This window comes from Podarcis tiliguerta (genome assembly GCF_965153285.1).
Source record: "Podarcis tiliguerta genome assembly, chromosome: 14".
Taxonomy (NCBI): Eukaryota; Metazoa; Chordata; class Lepidosauria; order Squamata; family Lacertidae; genus Podarcis; species Podarcis tiliguerta.
This window is the reverse complement of record NC_139547.1, coordinates 25,883,507-25,897,392: the sequence shown is the minus strand read 5'-3', so window position 1 is coordinate 25,897,392 and position 13,886 is coordinate 25,883,507. Positions and strand designations below refer to the sequence as shown.

The 13,886-nt window shown below is 47.7% G+C and overlaps 1 protein-coding gene across 7 annotated transcripts in view; it reads left to right on the top strand.

The window, feature by feature from the left end:
* The window catches only part of MEGF11 (multiple EGF like domains 11), a 345,431-nt gene that overhangs the window by 204,329 nt on the left and 127,216 nt on the right, over nucleotides 1-13,886 (top strand). For all 7 annotated transcript variants that reach the window (XM_083411873.1, XM_083411869.1, XM_083411871.1 and 4 more), the window contains 2 exons: nucleotides 3,908-4,154; nucleotides 5,491-5,611. In XM_083411873.1, the coding sequence (XP_083267999.1) occupies nucleotides 3,908-4,154; nucleotides 5,491-5,611 (368 nt within the window). The remainder of the gene's footprint in view (nucleotides 1-3,907; nucleotides 4,155-5,490; nucleotides 5,612-13,886) is intronic.

Sequence of the window (13,886 nt, the reverse complement as noted above, 5' to 3'; positions counted from 1 at the left end):
GCAGAAATGCCCAAGGCCCCAGCTGGTATGTACTGAAGTTCTCACCCTGGGCCAGCAGGGGGATACTGTAGATAGTTATGCAAATAAGGGATCGAAAGTGACATTCGGTGTTTGGATAGTTTTAGAAAATTGTTACAGTTACATTGTACTGGAGCTCTATATAAGCAGGCTGACTGAACCCTTCAGTTCAGTTCTGTCCTGGCCTGTGAATAAACAAGAGCAGTTGGAAGAATCGCTGTGTCGTCTGATATGTTCACCCACAACTTAACACCAGCAGCTCCAAGTAGGACTGTGAGAGACTGGCTGAACCCCTGGGAGCTTCTGCCAGCTAGTGCAGGCAATACTTAGCTGGATGGACCAGTGGCCTGACTCAGTGTAAGGCGCATTCCTGTGTTCCTAGAAGAGTTGGAATACACACCCATGGCTCGTTCAGGGCAATCCGGAATGAAAGCATCTTGTACAAATTTGTTCAATGTGTTTCCTGTTTGTTTGGGGTAAGAGCCATAGTTCAGGGATAAGAGTATATGCTCTGAGTGCAGAAGGTCACAGTTCAATTCCCAGCAACTCCAGGTGGAATTGGGAGAGACCACTTCTTGGGACAGCCACTGCCAGTCAGTGTAGACAGCACTAGATGGACTGTTAGTCTGGATCGTTATAGAGTAGCTTTCTTTGTTCCTATGCTAAGAGCGAAATTTAGAATAGGAAGAAAGAGTAGGCTTAGTTTTCATAGCTAGACAAGACTTCAGCATCTTGTGCTCTGTAACTTTATTGGGTGTTTGCTTTTAATACAGAGGGCGGGGAGCGGCCTTTTACAGAGTCAAAACCACTCAGTAGTGTCTGCACTGACTGACAGCAGCTCCTCAGGGTTTCCAGGGGTCTCTCCAGTTGTACCTGGAAATGCTGTCTGGGATTGAACCCAGGGCTTTCTGCAGACAAAGTGGGTGTTCTTCCACCGAGCTGCAGCTCTTCCTCAAAGAGAGAGATATGATGGTTGTCCCCAAGTGCTCTGCTCCTGGCATCTCCTCTTCTCCGGTTCAACTTCCTCCGTTCAATTCATTATCTCCCTTCCTTACAAGATTAGTATTTTATTTAAATGATAAAAAATGCATGTTCCAAATGTTCTGGAATGGTTTATTATTCTGGCCGAATCCTCTCCTTTCTACCTCCTGCTCATCTGGATGTAAATTAGAAATAAATTGGGCAGCTCCAGGGTGCCTTGTGGTGCAAAAGGAGGAGAGGATTTGGCTCTCTTGGCTTTCAGGTTGAGCCAAGAATTCTCCCTTCCTTCTCTTTACCTTTGATGGAATATTTATAATGCTCCCCTGAGACATCATATAAAGAGTATGGATTTTGTCACGTGCAGAGAGAGAGAGAGACCCTGAAATAAGGTCAAATTAAGCCAGAGCCTTTAAAGATACTCAGATTTGGTTTTGCTGTAGTGAATGTTGCTTCCTTATTTACATGGTCTCTGGAGGAAGAATTCTGGTGATGTGTTTTTTCTTTTCTTTTAAGAGTGCTAATGATGCTATCTCACTGGGTTAACTCAATTGATTGAAAGATTTGTCCAGATGTCTGATAAGGAGTCCGGCACCAATGTTTAGTTTCTAAATGCAGAGATGTTGAGACTCAAGATTTCCTGGGAGCCTGTGACTGCTTGTGGTCATTCCCTGGCAAGTCACTTTGCTTATGCTCAGAGGCATCATCTCCCTTACTGCTGTTTTCTGTGCCCAGCCTTAACATAAGAAGAGCCTGCTGGATTAGGCCAGTGGCCCATTTAGTCCAGAATCCTGTTCTCACAGTGGTCAGCCAGATGCCCCAATAGGAAACCTAGTAGGACCCAAGCACAAGAGCACTCTCTCCTCCATAAATTCAGAAGCATTGCTGCCTCCAATTGTGGAGGCAGAGCATAGCCCTTGTGGCTAGTAACCATTGATTACTTTCTCCATGAATCTGGCTAATCCCATTTTAAAGCCATCCAAGTCAGTGGCCATCGCTGTCTCCCGGAGAAGGCAGTTGTCTCCTGGGGAAGTGCGTAGTATGGTTTGACTGTGCACTGTGTGAAGAAATACTCACCGTATTTTTCGCTCCATAAGACGCACCAGACCATAAGACGCACCTAGTTTTTGGAGGAGGAAAACAAGAAAAAATATTCTGAATCTCAGAAGCCAGAACGGCAAGAGGGATCGCTGCGCAGCGTTCCCGCTGGCTGTCCTGGCTTCTGGCTTAGCTGTGCGCAGCCTCTCCCGGGCAGGGGATGAAGGCTCCCCTTGCCCAGGAGAGGCTGCGCGCGACTAAGGCTCCCCCAAGAGCCACGCTCCCTTTAAAGGAGTGTGTGTGCGGCTCTTCGGGGCTTTTCCCATGCGGCTCTTTAAAGGGAGTGCTGAGCAGAGCCTCCTGCCTGCATTCGCTCCATAAGATGCACACACATTTCCCCTTGATTTTTAGGAGGGGGAAAGTGCATCTTATAGAGCGAAAAATGCTGTAATTTATCTGTCCTAAATCTTCCAACATTCAGGTTCATTGGATGTCCATGAGTTCTAACATTATGAGAGGGGGAAACAGACTTTTTCCTGGCAAAAACAGGCCTAGGGGACAAGAGTCCTGGTCAACATGGCTGCGTACCAAGCCCTGTTCAAGAGACAAGTCTATTTTTGAGAGAGAGCGTCTGAAATTGGCAGAAACAACAGCTCCTCTCTCTCTCATCCCTGTATCCCCTTCCATAGGGAAAAGAGATAAATCCATCCCTGTTTACTATGCAGTAAAAACAATGCATGATGTAGTGGGTGTATTGCCAGGACTTGTTCCTTTTTTTTCTGTTGCTGTAAATCCAGGGGACACGATCGCCCTGAGAGCCAGTCAGAGATTGGAGTGCCCTATCCTCTCTGCCAACACGGCCCCAGTCCATGATCTAAAGGCCTACTTTAGACATACCCAAGTCCCTATCATTCTCTGTGAGCTTTTCAATATATTTTCTCCCTTTGAGGGGGTGTGTGTGTGTGTGTGTGATGAGCCCCTCAATCCTGATTGGCACAGTGCTGGGGTGGCAGCTGCTCTCAGATGATGAGGAAGAAGAGGAGGGGGCACAAAGGATGCCTTTGGTGGGGAGCAGCCTGCGAGGGAGGGCCCCCACTCCCTTGCCTTTAGAGACTGGGGAAGGGAGATGGACAGGGCCACTGACTTCATGTCCTGCCCCATCTATGGAGTGGAGATATTCCCCAGGAACAGGGGAAGACATTGACCATCTAGAAGGGGGGGGGGGCTGGAGGCAGAGGAGGAGGAGGAGCCAGGGCGCATGACCTTCATCCCATCACCAAGAACTCAGCACTACATTTGCTGTTTGCAACAGACCCATGCCATTTAGGAGAAGCCTGTGTCTCCAAGTCCCTCCAGTCCCACAGGGAGAGTCTCGCAAGGGAGCACACCATGTCTTGCTTTTAAAGGATACTCCAAACCTGCCATCGTTCCAAGGTGTTTGTGTGGGTGGGGGCAATACAAAAAAAGAGAAAAGGAATAGTGGAGAAAATGAAGATGAAATTCTGCAAAGGAAGGTTGAGAGAGGGGGAAAAAACATTCATGCTATTTATTAAATGTATGCAGATACCCATCTAGAGTATTTCCTCAGTGATTTGCAACATAACATTTTTTTTAAAAAAAATACAGCTTATAATAGTGAAAAACAACCATAAAAGACAGCCAAAAAACCTTTTCTTACAACAGCTAAAAAGCTCAGGAAAGCTTCTAATGAATTTCGGCTATAATTTCTACATATGTGTATGTGTGTGTTTGATGTGGGGAGTGCTTCAACTTTTCTTCTGTTCCTAACCTTCCAAGGGATCACGTGAAGTGCCACTAATGTGATGTGTTCTTCAGCATAATGAGCATGTGTTTCTCCTCCTTCTGCTTCCAGGTTGTGATAGTGACCACTGGGGTCCTCACTGCAGCAACCGCTGCCAGTGCCAGAACGAAGCACTTTGCAACCCCATCACTGGCGCCTGTGTCTGTGCGACTGGATACAAAGGATGGCGCTGCGAGGACTTGTGCGATCCTGGAAGTTACGGCAAAGGCTGCCAGCTGAAGTGCCAGTGTCACAATGGGGCCACCTGTGACCATAAGACCGGGGAGTGCCACTGTGCTCCTGGATACACAGGTGTCTTGTAAGTTGAGTGCTGGGAACCTTTTACATGTGGGCTTTGCAGCAGTTGCTTTCTCTTAGGACCACATTCCCAATGTACATTTGAAGCACGGTGATACCACTTTAAGTAGCCACGGCTTGCCCCAAGGAATTCTGGGAGCTGTAGTTTGAGAGTTGTTAGGAGGCCTCTGTTCCCCCTCCCAGAGCTACAGTTCGGAGTCAAACCATCGACCCCACTTTGCAGGGAACTTTGGGAATTGTAGTTCTGTGAGGAGAAGAGGGGCCTCCTAGCAACTCTCTGCACCCTTGGCAAACTACAGCTCTCAGAATTGTTTGTGGGAAGCCATAACTGTTTGAAGGGGCATCATAATGCTTTAAATATTAGTGTCACAGTTGTCTGAAATGTGCCCAGTTAGGATTCCTTCTTTTGGAGAGAAGCCCTGTGCAACTTGTGACCCACCAAGGAAGCAAAGCTCACCATCACATAGTGAACATGTTTCCCTCGCAGACCATCTGTGTGGCATGCACAATTTTCATGTATATGTGGGAACCCTTCGAACCAAACCTTGCGTAAGAGGTGATCATAAGGTAAAGGTAAGGGGGACCCCTGGCCATTAGGTCCGGTCGTGGCCGACTCTGGGGTTGCAGTGCTCATCTTACTTTATTGGCCAAGGGAGCCGGCATACAACTTCTGGGTCATGTGGCCAGCATGACTAAGCCGCTTCTGGCGAACCAGAGCAGCGCACGGAAACGCCGTTTACCTTCTCGCCAGAGCAGTACCTATTTATCTACTTGCACTCTGATGTGCTTTCGAACTGCTAGGTTGGCAGGAGCAGGGACCGAGCAACAGGAGCTCACCCTGTTGCGGGGATTCGAACCGCCGACCTTCCGATCGGCAAGTCCTAGGCTCTGTGGTTGAACCCACAGCGCCACCCACGTCCCCTGTATTGCATCATACTGTATTGCAAATGTTTGTTGAGTTTGGGGAGTTCAGCACATAACTTCCACCCACCTTGCCATACCGCTTGCCCAGTGTACAACTGAATCTTCCCCTTGTGGGAATACTTTTAGCTCCCATGAACCAGAGGTTATCTTTCTGAGTGAAGGGCTCTTAAAACGAATAAAGGATCTGAAACAAAAGCAATGTTGTTTGGAGCAGTAAATATCGGATAGCTACATTTTACCATTGATGCCATCGATCGGAATTCGCTGAGTGTTTGATTATTTGTGTAGGGGCTCCTGCAACAGCGCTGTAGTGGGCTGCCCTCTTGTAGCTTCCTGATGTAAATTGTTTCTGTGTCTGTTTTGTGTTTCATTTTGGTGTCCGTCCCTCCTCGCTTCCGACAACACCTGCGAAGCTGCGAAGAGCATTGTCCTCCCGGCACCCATGGAACGCAGTGTGAGCAGCGGTGCCCATGCCAGAATGGGGGCACCTGCCACCACGTCACTGGAGAGTGTGCCTGTCCCCCAGGATGGATGGTATGTAACATTGGACTACAGCTGCAGTCATGCACCCCTTGGAACATACTTTAGTGCACATAAATGTCGGTGGGGTTAAGCTTTGCATAACGCCTCTCCAAGCCATTTGCACAAGACAGATTCAGTAAGTGACTTTTAAAATATGGCACCCAGTCTCATATTCTAATAGGCAGTGCTCCCCAGAGATCTGTTGGACTGTTTTCCAGGATGAGCACCAGACTCACTGAACTGACAGTGAGGCTCAAGAGATGTGCTGAGTGGCTAGCGTGAACTGAGGCTGCATCCACACCATACATTTAAAGCAGCATGATGCCACTTTAACAGTCATGGCTTCCCCCAAAGAACCCTGGGAGCTGTAGTTTGTTAAGGGTGCTGAGAGTTGTTAGGAGGCCCCTGTTCCCCTCATAGAACTTCAATTCCCTGAGTGGCTTAAAAGACTGTATTTCCCAGAGTATGCTGGGAAATGTAGTTCTCTGAAGGGAAAAGGGGCCTTCTAACAACTATTACAGTGGTACCTCGGGTTAAGTACTTAATTCGTTCAGAGGTCCGTACTTTAGACAGAGGTCTAAAGCACCACTTTAGATAATAGGGCCTACTGCTGCGCCGCCGGAGCACGATTTCTGTTCTCATCCTGAAGCAAAGTTCTTAACCCGAGGTAATATTTCTGGGTTAGCGGAGTCTGTAACCTGAAGCGTATGTAACCTAAAGCGTATGTAACCCGAAGTACCACTGTATTATTATTATCATCACCATCATTATCATCAAAAGTTGGGGCTGAGTTCCGTGTCATTGCAGGGGTTTGGAGTAATGACCCTTTGGACACCTTCCAACTCTACAATTTTGTCATTCTATGATTTATGAGAAAGATAAACTAATCACACTTTTTCCTTCTACCTGAGCCTAACAATGAGATGAAGCATGTGGCTCTTTATCAGGGAGATCTGGCTTCCATTTGCCCTCAGCCATGAAGCTCCCCAGGTGATCCTACCGCAGCCCATAATCTCTTAGCCTAACTATAAAACGTGGTCTGTGCATAAAACGTGGTCAGTGTGGGGTGGAGGCTCTCAGGCCACCAATGAGCTCCTGGGAGGAAGAGGAAGATTCAAATGAGATGGATGAGAACAAGAGGCGTCCAAAGTCACAGAAAGAGAAGGCATGAATGCTGCAACTCAGAGGCTCTGGGGAGTGTTTGCACTGTGTCAGAGGGAGGTCTGCTACAGAGGTCAATGCAATTCTTTCCCTCCCGCTCGCATAATCTTGCTCATTTCTGGCATAATTTTACTTGTGTTAAGAGGGGCTGCCGGGGATTGGCTTCGAGGCAGCGCATTATTACTCGCACCTTTAATTCTGTGTGTCAAGGGAGGGGGGGCGGAAAGGCTGCGCTCTTTTTCTCTCCCCCTTTTCCAAATCTAAATCTGTATCAATAATGTGATAATTAACTCCCTCTGGATTTGCCAAGGCTTCATTCAGCTGCGCTCCGTTCCCTGGCATCATTCCATCATTTGACAATTAGCCTGTTGGCAAGTCCCGCTGCTGGAATTGGGCAGAGAAAGGGAAAGGCAGGGGAAGGGGTGTCAGACAGACTCTGGGGATCCTTCCTAGTTAATACCATGAAAGGCTATGAAGATGGCTGGAAGCTGTGGATTACATGGGGGTGGGGAGTGAGGAGCCACCAGGTCCATGCTGGAACAATCGTGACAAGCTCTGAGCTATGGCAGGAATGTGCTGAACTGCGCACTCTTCTTCTCCCCATGGATCCCCTGGTGAATTTTGGAAGGGTGGAGAGAGTGCTGAATGGCAGGACTACCACTGTTACAATTAGGGTTGCTCCCCAGGATGCAAGGCTAGTAGAGAAGCATTGGACTGTGTTTAGTGTTAGCCATAGAATCATAGACTCATAGATTCATAGAATTTTAAAGTTGGAAGGGACCGCAAAGGTTATTTAGTCCAACCCCCTATCTTTTGCCCAATGTGGCACTCAAACCCATGGCCCTGAGATTCAGTGTCTCATGCTTTACTGACTCAGCTATCCAGAATCCTATTCACAGTAGATCCACTGAAATGAATGGTCTAATTTAGGCCCCTTAATGTCAGTGGGACTACTCTAAGCAGAACCTTGCTGGACCCAACCCATTGGTTACGTTCTGTTGTGTTTTGCCACCATCACAAAGTTGGTTTCATAATAAGCTCTCAGCTGTGTTCAGTCTGGTCCATATCACCACCGTCATCATTGCAGAATCACAGAATGAAAGAGTTGGAACAGACCCAAAATGTCTTCTAGCCCAATCCTCTGCAATGCTGGCATCACCACCTCCATCGTTTGTCTGACACCTTCCCACAACATGGTTCCCAAAGTGAACAATTAAGTATAGCCACTCAAAAAAGTACAGATGAGAAACAGTTGGAAATAAATGCCAAAAAAACCAACCCCCCAATCCAAACACATTTGTATAAAACAATAGAAATAAACCAATCCAACTTGAACACCTTAAAACTGAACAGGAGATAGAATAATGCCTAATACAGATATATAAAAAAATGTATGAAAAACATCCTGATGCTCCGGATGATTCATTTATTTCCAGTAGTTTGGATCGAAATCCCCATCTCCAGGTGCCCTGCCCCATCTCTCTTGGTATAAGGCAGCTTCCTATGTTTCTGTGTTCACAATCAAGTTTGGGGTAGCAATTGTTTTCTTTTGGACAGACACTGAGTAACAGCACCTCATTGCCAGAGGGCACATTGCTAGGACAGCTTAGGTTATTTGGGTTGGAAGATGGACTGGAGCAGGGGTGGATTTTAAATGTCTGACCCTTCCTGTTCCCTCACTTGACACCATCACATTTTCCCATGCCTGAAACTGCCGTAACCCCAGGGAAACTACAATAACCCCCAGGCAAATTTCTTGCAATATTTTAAAATAATATTAAACAGCAGCGTAATAATACAAACGACAGAGTTGCAATTAAAAAAGGTGCATAACAACTGGAGGCAATGTTTCTTTTCTTTATTTATTAAATTCATATAGATATGTATATCCCACACTTCCTCACAAAGGAGCATAGGGGGGCAATACAGCTTACAGAAGGACATCGTTGAGGCTGTGTCATAAACTGCTAAATACAGAAAGCAAGTGGGTACTGAATAATTGAATCCAGCACAACTGATGATGCCAGCCTGTGGTCTGGATTCTGTGGCTTGCCTGAGCATGGATGTTAAGCTGTGTGCAGTGGACCTATGGTGCCGCACCATCAAGCAGATAAGCTGCACATCACCCTGAAGCTGGTGGTGCAATATTACCTGTAGGTGTGTGCCTGCAGAAGTACAGCCAGAGAGACTGTCAAAAGTGCACTACCATGTGGGTGGGGGTGTGTAAGCTGTAGAAATTCTATTCTACTCAGTTGGTGGGTGGACCGTAAATGAGGCTGTCTGCACTGATGCTGCCTGGAAGAAACAGAGAGATGCATTCCAAAGGCCAGGGGTGCTTCTTGAAAACCCTATCCTTAGCTGTTCGGTTCCCTGGGGACAAACCTGCAGTTAACAGTGCCTGCTTTTGAACTGAGCTGAGCTTAAAACACACATACACAGACATGCACACTCTGAAAGAGGCAGAGCAGGAGCTCTGGGGGAAGCAGAGGCAGTTAGAAGCAAAAGCACTCCACTTGCAAATGTTGGGATTTTAAGTTTAAAGGGCCTCTCCAGGGCTTTCATGAAAGAGGAAAAAGATTCTGCACAGCCACTGTGTGTGTCTGTGTGGGGGAGAGAAACTTTTTCCTTATTCTTTTCTTGCTTTGTGTTTTTAACCCTTGATGTTTGGAGGACAGTTTTGGCTGCAGCAAGCCAGGAATGGAGAAATGGAAAGAAGGTGCTACTGTCCTCGTGGCCTTGTGTTCCGCAGAAGGCCTGTCTTTGGCTGTAGACATTTTGAATGCATGTTTAGTGTGCTTTGGGCGTATGTAGAATATACGCTATGCAGGCACCAGTATTCCTTGAAGACATTTGCAACTTCAGGTTTATTAATATACATCGACTCCAACTTGATTTCACCTGGGACCAGAAACCATCGCAAGAGAACAGCAGTTTCTACGCTCCCCTGGGGTGCGTATGATGAAATGCAGCTCTGCCAAGAGATTTGCTCCCTGAGGAATCAGGTTCCCAGTTGAAGCAGGAGATTGAAAAGGAAGATCAGCGTGTGCTCTCTGTCTCTTTCTTGCTCCCCACCCTTCAGTTCCCTCCTTTTAAAGATAGCATTGCTCCTGTTCTCAGATAGAATGCCTGCTCGGTAGGACGAAGAATCTAGCAGGAAATCCAGCTTTACAGCAATAGCAGGCAGTGTGGTGGAAACAAGAGCCACTCTGTCTGGCACAGGGATCAGTGCAGCTACCCCAGATGAAGCCGAGCAGGATTTGGATCAGATGCAGCAACAGAGCCAATCTGACACTGTTGCTGGTGTGTCTGCACAGCCACAATCTTGCCTCCCCACCAAACCCCACCCAGGAGAGATGCGACAATGCTCTATGCCTCTGCCCCACTAAGCTGGCCACTACTGCTTTACCATAATCTGTTACTGTTAACTGTAATGATCTATTGCAATGGCATGCAAGGAGAAGGCTACCAGTGGCCACCAGCCACAGTGACTATGCTCTCCCCACGGTCAAAGGCAATGATGCTTTTGAAAACCAGTTGCTGGAAGCTACAGGACGAAAGAGCCTTGTTGCACTCGGGTCCTGCTTGTTTGCTTCCCAGAGGCATCTGGTTGGCCATTGTGAGAACAGGATGCTGGACTAGATGGGCCATCAGGCTCTTCTTGTTTCTTAGAGCCTTTGCCAACTTGGCATCCTGTGGAATAGCTCAGTTGGTGGAGCACAAGACTCTTAATCTCAGGGTTGTAGGTTCAAGCCCCATGCCAGACAACAAGACTCCTGGATTGCTGGGGGATGGAATAGGTGACGCTTCCAACTCTACAATTCTGACGCAGGTGGCGCTGTGGGTTAAACCACAGAGCTTAGGACTTGATGATCAGAAGGTTGGCAGTTTGAATCCCTGCGACGGGGTGAGCTCCTGTTGTTCGGTCCCAGCTCCTGCCAACCTAGCAGTTTGAAAGCACGTCAAAGTGCAAGTAGATAAATAGGTACCGCTTCGGCGGGAAGGTAAACGGCATTTCCGGGCGCTGCTCTGGTTCGCCATAAGTGGCTTAGTCATGCTGGCCACATGACCCAGAAGCTGTACGCCGGCTCCCTCAGCCAATAAAGCGAGATGAGCGCCACAACCCCAGAGTCGGCCACAGCTGGACCTAATGGTCAGGGGTCCCATTACCTTTATGTGATTTGGAGGATCAGCCCCCACCAGCTTCAACCAGCATGGACTGTGCCGGCTGTGGCTGATGGCGGTGTGCCCCAAAACATCTAAAGTGCACCTGGTTGACAAAGGCTGCTCTAAGTTGAGGCATGTTCTGGCTAAGTTGGACTCTGCCTAGAGTGCAAGCATCCCCTTTATTAATTCCCTCTGTTCATGTCCATTGTCAGGCAACTCTGTCTCCAACTCTCCGCAGAACAGTTATGGGGCTCTCTCCGGCTGCATTGCTTGGGGCTACCCTCAAAAACTGAGTCCCTACTGACTCTCCTTGTCTGTGACAGCATTATTAGGCTTATCTCAAAGGGAGCACAAGAAAAAGGGGGAAGGCATCTCAAATGAACAAAACAAGGCTCACCGAGGCAAAACTTTGTCGTAGTTCAATGCATTTCCACAAAAGATACTCCTCCTTCAGGACCTTGAAACCCCTCCCCCCCTGCTCTCTCCCCATCTTATTTGCAGAGGTTCAAAATGGATGAATGAGGGAGAAGAATTGCTTTGTTTTTCAAGCTGATTCCTGAGTTGTTCAGGTTTTGAAAAGCGCTTCTGAATTTTAAGAAATCACAAGCTCCTAAAGAAAGATTGTTCCACTCTAAAACACACTGAACTACAGTAAGGAGCCTTATATCAGTGAGCACCAGAGCCTGTTCTCCTTTAGGTTTTGCAATCTCAAATAGAGCCAAGATTTCATGCCAAACATACGAATGGTACCCCTGCCCGTTTTCATGTTTTTTGTGTTTGGCATCTACCCCAGAGGAAGGTCTTTCAGTTCTGTTTTCACAGTCACTCGTGTGAAGTGGAATCATTGGTCATCTCCAGAGTGTCGCTCTTTTGGCGTGGGATTCAATCACATACTAGAAAGTTCAGGTGGCACAACCGCAGTTGATTGGGAGCTCTTGCACAACACCTGCCTCCCTCAAAGATAAGACTTTTGCAATAAGAAATGTGATCGGAAGATGCACAGGAAAATGTGGAATGTTTGGTGCAGCACTGTCTAACCTCCCAACAAACAATTGAGATGAATGCTAAATAAACACATTGTCTGGGAGAGCCCCTTCCCTCCACTGCCCCCCTGCACTTCTGTGGTGCATTGTGTCACAGTCCGGTCTACAGGCGGTCGAAGTCCCGGCTGAGGACATCGGGACTAGGGACAAGATGGCAGGGTGGGAGCAGGAACGAGAGTCCAGAAGCCAGGGACCCGAGGGTGAGGAAGCAGGGAGTCACAAAGTCAAGGATCCGAGGATCGAGAAGCAAGGAGTCACGAAGTCAAGGGTCTGAGGGTCGAGAAGCAAGGAGTCAAGGAGCCGAGGTCCGAGGATCAGGAAGCAAGAAGCCAAACGCAGCAAGGCAGGAAACGTGTTGCTGTGGCAAAGAGCCAAAGGGAAATGCTGACCTTATATCCCTCCCCGGCTCTTGCCAGCAGGTGCTGTGGGTTACGCAGCTGCGCCTTGCCTCTTCAGAACAAACTTAGGAAGGCCCCAGTCCTGCAAAGTCCTATTGGTCACAGGGCTGGCTCCTGCAAGGACTCCTGACACATTGAAAGGTCTGAAAAGAGCCAATGGCCCATCTAGTCTAGCATCCTGTTCTCACAGAGGCTGCCTGTGGTATTTCCACCAGCAGGACCCAAGCACAGGAGCACTCTCCCCTCCTGCAGTCTCCAGCAACTGGTATTTAAATGTATTACTGCCTCTTGTTGCAGCTACTAAGCATTGATAGGCTTATCCTTCATATATTTGTCCAACCCCAGTTTAAAGCCATCCAAGCTTCTGTGGGAGCAAATTCTGAAGTTCAGCTGTGCACTGCATGATGGAAGTGATTATCTGACACCCTGGTTATGAATAGAAGAGAGTGGTTGAAAGTTTGAAGTTGTACCTAATCTTCATTCAGGCTCTGCTGTGTATTCAAGATCATGTTTGATTGCCCCAAAGTCCTTGCAGCGCACCTGTTCTGTTGGAGAGGAGAATGCCGTTTGATCCTTGTTCTGACTTAAATGAAGTGTTGGGGGGGGGGTGCTGGGACCATCTTTTGCTTTGCTCGGCAGCAGTTGATGACATTGGGGAAGGGCGTTGAGGAACACACAAGCCTGAAGTCTTTGCAAAGTTGCTGATGGAACAAACTGTGTTGATGAGATGCATAAAATTGCTTGCAACTTTGCTCTGACATTTGATCCTCGGGAGATGGGCATTTTGTATTCCCTAAATGCACGTTTGTGCCAAAAGATTCACACCTCTCTTGAGGGGATGCATCTTGGAGCACTGCTTCCTCATCATTTGCTGATAGAAATCCTCTCCTCTTTGAAACATGATGAGAAAAGACATTTATTATCATGATCAATGGGCAACTTGCCTTCCTGGAGAGAGATTCAGGTTAACACATGGTTACGGCAGGGCCCGGATGCTCTTGAATTGAGGCCAAGCTATCCCTTCCACAGCTGAAGAGCCAGCAATCATACAAGTTAGGATAGGCTTTCAGAGTCCTTCTTCATGATTAGTGAGACCCACTGTATTCCATTCTGGAGTTGTTGGTATTGCCAAATCTTCCTGGCCTATGAGTGAAGAAACTGTCAGAGGAAGGCAAATACGAAGCCGTTCCTATTCCCGTTTTGAGATGTGCTGTGATTTTTTTATTTGCCCTGAGAACTGTTCATTCTTTCCTCTTCCACTACCACCCTCTCCCGCCTAAAATGCTTTAAGGTGCTTGGCTGAGAGGCAGGGCCGGTCCTACTGTTAAGCCGAGTGAGGCAACTGCCTCAGGTGACAGATACTACAAGAGGCGAAATGGCAGTGAGTTGTGGGAGGACAAAGTTTTGTATGTGCCACACATTGTGCCCTAGAACCCCTACGCTGGCCCCTTACCATAAGGTATGGTGGAAGACACTGTCCTATTGCAAATATTGAACTGAGATTCATCTGCTATTATCATT